Below are 7,063 nucleotides of genomic sequence, written 5' to 3' on the forward strand. Positions count from 1 at the left end.
CTATGTACCAGACACTGCATTAGATGTTGGGGATATAATAATGAATATAACTGACAAAAATATCTCTGCCTCTATGAAGTTTATATTCTAGTGTTCTCAGACAATGAGAAAGATAAGTAACAAAAATAAAATCCACAATATATAGTGCTAAAGCCAGAAATGGGGATATGGTGGTTAAAATTATATATAGTATGGCCAAAAGGGGTGACTTCTAAGTAAAAATTTAAAGGCGATTGTATTAGTCTGGTGGGCTATCATAAAAAAGATACCACAGAGTAAGCATGGCTCAAACAGCAGGCATTTATTTTCTCTTAGTTCTGGAGGCTGGCACTCCAAGACCAAGGTGCTGGTAGTGTTAGTTTTTGCAGAGACCACTTTTCCTGGTTTGCAGATAGCTCTGTCACATACTAGCTGTGTATTTTTGAGAAAGTTACTTTACCTCTTTGATTTTGGGTTTCCTAATCTGTAAAATTGGAATAATAAAGAACCTAAGGAGCTATAGTGAGAATTAAAAGACTTAAAGTATGAAACATATTAGAATAGTTTCTGGTCCACAGTAAGTGACATATAAATATTAGCTCTTATTACCATAAATGTTTGCCCTTTTGGCAATGTAAACACTGCAAACAAACCAATCTTTAGTGACTCCAAATGTGTGAGTTGCCTGACTCCTCTCCTATAAGTTTCCGATGGACTTATCAAGCTTTCATAGACAGCAACTCAGAGTCAGAAATCAAAATGCAAACTAAATAAAAAAGAGTCCATTAGGGAAAAACAAGAGCCATTTGATGGGAACACATGGTTTGAATCCCAGATCCACAGGCCCAGAGATAGGCTCAAAATTTGGAGTGTAGAGAGCCAAAGATTTGGAGTCAGACAGAGGTGGGGCAGAGTTTAGAGGAAGAAGGAGAGTCAGAGTGACAACAGGCCAGGGTGTCCAGGATTGCTGATGCAAAGGATCATACCCCTGTCCTTAATCTCCCACCCAGTCCCATTAGGAGAGCTCGATGAAAGGTCCTGGCCAGGGCCTAGAATATGCTTGCTATAGAGGGTCATTCCCACCCCCCTTTTCTGGCTCCATAACTTCTTCGCGGTATTAAATATAGAGAGAGCTGAGGTTTCAACCAGAAGGTGTCTAATACTTCTATGTGCTCTGGCTTCCCAGCCCAGGTTTTTGGGGCTGGGAGATAATATGTGAAGGTGGATAAAGTCTAAATGGACCAGGCTCAGCAAGGATCAATGGAGGGCAAGATGAATATGCAGGGATGGGAATAATTAGATATGAGCTTCCATAGGGTAGATAAAGATTTTGAATATGCTAAGGGAGAACTCTTCCAGTTTTGTGCAGGATTGAATGGAGTAGATGTTCCATCTCATTGCTGCTTCAACCTAATGGTCGTTGGTGCATCTGGAGGTATTTTATATCCCTGCATTTGTAGTCTGGCTTTTTTCTGTGCCAACTACTATGGTGTTACTAATGACTAATGTTTTGGGAATTTGGAGTTAATAATGGTCTGGAAGCGATAAGAGCTATTTTGGGTGGTAGAGCAATGCAGTGAATTATTATATAATATTTTTGTGGTGGTAAGGAATGTTGACCAGCTAAATTATAAGAAGTATATGGGGGTACGGGGCATGCAGGCATGTGACGTCCTGCGCGACGAGAGTTGTGGGGAGCGAGTAGGGTGGCGCGGGATTAAGAAAAGACAGTAGCCATGAATAGAGTAAATGCAAAGGCCAAGGGACTGGCAGCCTTAAGGTCTGGGCTGTGGCACCTGGTCTGGCCTACGCAATAACTTTTATTAGTTAGGTGGGGAAGCAAAGGAGATAAAGCTTGTCAATCTCAAGATCTGTGAATTCTATACATCATAATAGAAAACCAATTCGAATCAATCGCCCTTGCCTGCAGGCAGCTGGACCGTAAGTCTCAACTTCCCCAAGGGATAAACCTTATGCATATGAATAGATGGAGAGCACATCATTGAATCACTTCCCTTGCAGGTTGTAGGAAGGAATGCAGCCACAGAGGCTGAGGCTCTCCTTAGCCTGAGGAAGGTGGGGGACTTTTCCCACCTCTGTGAACCCCATGGGTTCTCCTGTTGGTCCCGACGCGACTGCATCTGGCTTAAGTTGTTCCTTCTGTGAGGAATCTTACTCGTCATTGACTGTCCAGTCATCTTTCTGAGACCAAACAGGGAGGCATAAGGTGCAAACACAAAGGTTTATCAAAGTCCCTGAAAGGATCCGTTTTGCAGACTCTCCTTTCTTTGGGGGCAGGTACAAGGAAACAAATGGTTAGGCTGCTGCGTGGTGACACAGGCACAGTACCCTTTGCTTGTGTTTGTGCAGCTTGAGGGACATGTTTTGTAGGGTAGCTTCCTATTGCCTGATTTTGTTGTACAAGGAAGAATGTGGCTGATCTTTGTCTCTGGTTCATTGGAGGGGGCCTCTAAATCCGTGGAAGTCCTGAGTGACAGAAGTGTCTTTGTTATTCATGGTGGGTCCCTGGGTAGTTTCAGGGTGGGACTGGCCATGCTAAAAAGACCCAGTCATGTGATTAGAGGTTTGGGGATTTGAGCCAGATGATATCAACTTCACCTCCCAACTTCTGGGAGAGGAAAGAGGGACTGGAGATTAAGTTCAACATGTGGCCAATGCTTCAATCAATCATACCTATGTAATAAAACTCCAATAAAAACTCTGTACACCTGAAGCATGAGTGAGCTTCCTAGGTTGCTAGTCATACACCAATGTATTGGGATAGTGATGTGTCCTGAGGACATTAAGCTTCAAGTTTCTTCCCAGATCTCATTCTATGTCTCTTCATTTGGCCAGTCCTATTTGTATCCTTTATAATACTTGTGAAATGATAATCATTAGTATAGTGCTTTCCTGAGTTCTGTGAGTCTTTCCAGTGAATTACAGAATCTGCAGGGGTGGTAAGAACCTGCAAAGGTTTATAGCCAGTTGGTCAGAAGTATGGCAGCCTGGTTTACAATATAGGTTCTAAGTCAATATTAGGATATTTGAAAACATACTATCAAGTTAAAATGTGAAAAAATAAAAAGGAGAGGCTAAGCATGATGTGAAGACAAGCTACTTAGGAAGGAGTGAGTTTCACCAGGAATTTTTACAAAGTGTTCATAGCCTCTGGAAAATAGCTATGCAGGGTCTTAAGTAGTGTGGTGGATGCATGGGTATTTGTGATATTATTTAACTTATGAATTAAGCTCCACGAAGGCAAGGATTTTTTTGTTTGTTTTGCTCACTGCTGAATCCTTAGCACCTAAGACTAGTTTTCCAAAAAAGAGTTTGGGCTTTAGCCTTATATCCCTCTCGAGCCATTGTCTTGTCTATTTAAATGCAACCTCAGGAAGGCTAGGATAATGATGTATTTCATCTACAAACTTTAGTGTAAAATAACCGGGTACAAAATGTTGGGTTCTCTATCTCAACATCAGCAAATATCTATGTACAAACTGGCATTACTTTTCTCAAATCTGAACTCTGTCCGTTTTCTGAATTAACTTTATCATTGTAGTTAGATTGCTTGTTTTAATGGGCAGAGTTGCAATTGTGATGAGGGAAGGGAGTTCTTGCACTGGTCAGGTGGCCGGGCAAGGTTACCAGTGGGGCTTATTCCCGCTCCATAAAGGGAAGCAGGTCATCCCCACTTCCTGTAACCGGATCATTTCCACTCCCTGAAATTAGGAGTGGATCATACCTACTCCCTGAAACCAGGAGCAGATCATCCAAACACACCGCTGAAGAAAGAAGGCAGTCATTGCCAAGCTCTCTGCCACCTCCGACTCTGGACTTGATTGTCCCCACCAGACCTTCAAAGGATTTAAATGTGACTGAGTTCTTCATGTCTCCAAGTTTCCTAAAGATGGTAGAGCCCATGATGGACAGGGCAGCTGACGTCTTTTGTTTCATGTAGGCGTTGGAGATCTGAACATCATGCCAGCTTTTGGATAGATTCTGGGCTGTGAGGCCCAGATTCCTCTTGAGCTCTGCACAGTGTTTTTCTTTGGTTGCCAGCGCATGGCATAAGCTTACAATTTCTGACTTCAATTTAGTGAGTTCGGATTTGAGCACCTTTTGATCTGCCTCTGTGAGGTCCTGTGGTTCGGCAGCCTGGTGGGATTCATGTGTGTCCGTAGAGGTCTCTGTTATGGCACCTGGTGTGCCATAACAGAGAAAGAAAGAAATCTTCGTTAAGAGAGTCTAGGTCCAATTCTTGGTAGAGAGAGTAGAACTCGTGGCCACTGGAGAAATAATCCTGGCCAGGAGAGTTGAAATCTAGGGCTGCAGGATCAGACTCTTGGCCAGTGCGTTGGGATTCTAGGCTGGAAGAATCCATATCTTGGCTGGTGGAATCCATGCCATGGCCTGTGGGTCGATGTCCTGGCGTGTGGAGTGGACTGTCTGGCCCATGGGGCCTGCTTCCAGATGAAGGGTAAGTGATGTGAGGAGCGGTGGAGGGCTGGGCTGGGTCAGGATCGCATAGGCGGGAATTCCGTCTGGAAGATGGCAGCAGAACCAGGCTCAGTACCCATGCCCCCTGCACTCTCAGTGGTGTTTTGACATCACAGCGAGTCTGTGAGGTAGGCAGTGCTGAGATTATTATCAGAAAGGAGAGGCATTTTCCCTCCTGCCACAGTAAGTGACAGGTCCTGGCTTTCTAACCAAGTCTGACCCTCCTTACAGACCTATTTTTACCACACCAGTCATTTTAAAACCATGAAAATCAATTGAACTCTTAGTACAGACAGAAATGTATGAAAAAGCCCAATACATAAAATAAATAAAATCTTCCCCAAAGTGGGGCAGGGAGTCTACAACTCCTGGCTTCATACTCTACCCATCTTCCCTTTCCAGGTTCCCAGAGGGACCCAGAGAAACTCCTAGCACCACTCATAAAGGGGATTTGAATGTCCCTCATAACTCTTGGGTTCCATAGTGACTAAAGTGTTCCTATGGCATGAAGTATCAATAGTGCCAGAGGCTTGGCATAGCAGAACTCAGAAAGTGAATCTGACCAATCATGTTTGTCTGTTATTTTGGTGGGGAGAAAAAAGGAGAATGAGTAAATCTATAATAGTTGTGTCATATTTAAACTTAATAAATAAGCAAAGACTATTGTACTATGAGAATTTAGGAGAGAAGCAATAAAACACATGTAAATGGATGGTGCATGGATTTGTAATATTGCAGTTGCTTCTTCCTTTCCAAACATTCACTCACATTTCTGAAAGCATGTCTGCCCACATATGAGGTCTGACAATTAAGTTCACGAACTTGCCACTGTGCACTTACATGGGCAGCACTGTACAAACAGCTCAGTAAGGTTTCATAACCTTGGTATATCAGTGTCTCACAGCTATGTTTGTGGTGATGTGTGGTGGTGTCTTGCTGAGTGGTGTTCATTATTGTTGTTGCATGTTTTTGTGTGCCATTGCGAGAACGTCTGAGCTTGAATTAGAGCAATGAACAAACATTAAATTTCTTGTTAAACTTGGCAAAAGTGGAAGCAAAATCAGACATCTTAGTCCGAGTTTATGGGGATAATACCATGAAGAAAACAGCAGTGTACAAATGGATTAAACATCTTTCTGAGGGGAGAGAATGCATCGCTGATGAAGAGAGTTCAGGGCTGCCAGTAGCGAGTTGAACTGATGAAAATATCGCAAAAATTCATCAACTTGTGTGTCAAAATTGTCGGCTGGCTTTGAGAAGCATAGCAGGCAAAGTAAACGTTGAGAGAGAAACAGTTAGGAAAATCTTAACTGAAAATCTTGGCATGAGAAAGGTGTGTGCCATAATAGTCCCGAAGAAGCTCACTGATGAACAAAAAGTAAAGGATAGTGGAAGTTTGCCAAGACCTTTTGGAGATGATGTTTTGGGCCATGTTATCACTGGTGATAAAACCTGGGTGTATCAATACCACCCTGAAACAAAGCGTCAAAGTGCACAATGGAAGTCAGCCAATTCTCCATGACCAAAAATTCCATCGGTCCAAATCAAGAGTCAAAACGATGTTGCTAACCTTTTTTGATATCAGAGGGATTATTCATTATGAATTTGTACCAACTGGACAGTTAACCAAGTTGACTGTTTTGAAGTGCCGAAAAGACTGCATGAAAAAGTTAGATGAAAACAACCTGAACTTTTCACCAACAATTCATGGCTCTTGCATCACGACAGTGCACCAGCTCCCACGGCACTGTCTGTGAGGGAGTTTTTAGCGAGTAAACAAATAACTATTCCAAATAACTATTGGAACACCCTCACCTGATCTGCTCCCAATGACTTCTTTCTTTACTCAAAGATAAAGGAAATATTGAAAGGAAGACATTTTGATGGCATTCAGGACATCAAGGGTACTATGATGACAGCTCTGATGGCCATTCCAGAAAAAGAGTTCCAAAACTGCTTTGAAGGGTGGACTAGGTGCTGGCGTTGGTGCACAGCTTCCCAAGGGGAGTACTTCAAAGGTGACCGTAGTGACATTCAGCAATGAAATATGTAGCACTTTTTCTAGGATGAGTTAGCAAACTTAACTGTTAGCTTTCATACATGATTACCAGTTATGGGAGGTGGTCTGCACAGTAAAGTAGAAGTAGTTGGATAGGGTCTGTCAGGATGTCAATCCACCATATCCACTATTTCTACTCAGAGCTTGTAATTTATACAGTGGAAACATCAGGACTACAATCTAGTGAGGGCAGGTGTTCAGGGATCCCATAGCTCATTGCCTGGCTGCAGATTCCCAGGGAATGGCCTTGAGCAAGTTTTAGATTCTGGTGATTTTGTTGGATATTCTGGTAATTCTTGCAAGCATGATCTTGTGGAACATGATGCGATCGTCAGCAAATTTCACCAATTTGCCATGGCCATACCTGTGTCTCTCCAATGAAGCATCTAGCGGGGCATACAAACCAACTTCAGCCCTGCTTTGGGTTTATATTCAATAACCCTTTCACATAACTCAGTCGTGTTTATTGTCTTGCCTTGATTATCTCTCCTTAGATTAAAAAACTGAGTATTGTTCTTGGAACAA

At 42.7% G+C, this 7,063-nt stretch overlaps 1 protein-coding gene across 1 annotated transcript; it reads right to left on the reverse strand.

Annotated features, from left to right (window-relative positions):
* Positions 1–3,636: 3,636 nt before the first annotated feature.
* Positions 3,637–4,363, reverse strand: TPD52L3 (TPD52 like 3; the record flags this gene model as incomplete). Its single annotated transcript, XM_081066680.1, is given in 2 exon segments — positions 3,637–4,185; positions 4,187–4,363. Coding segments are annotated over 2 exon segments (726 nt in total).
* Positions 4,364–7,063: the final 2,700 nt, after the last annotated feature.

The sequence above is a fragment of the Rhinolophus hipposideros genome (genome assembly GCF_964194185.1).
Source record: "Rhinolophus hipposideros genome assembly, chromosome: 11".
Taxonomy (NCBI): domain Eukaryota; kingdom Metazoa; phylum Chordata; class Mammalia; order Chiroptera; family Rhinolophidae; genus Rhinolophus; species Rhinolophus hipposideros.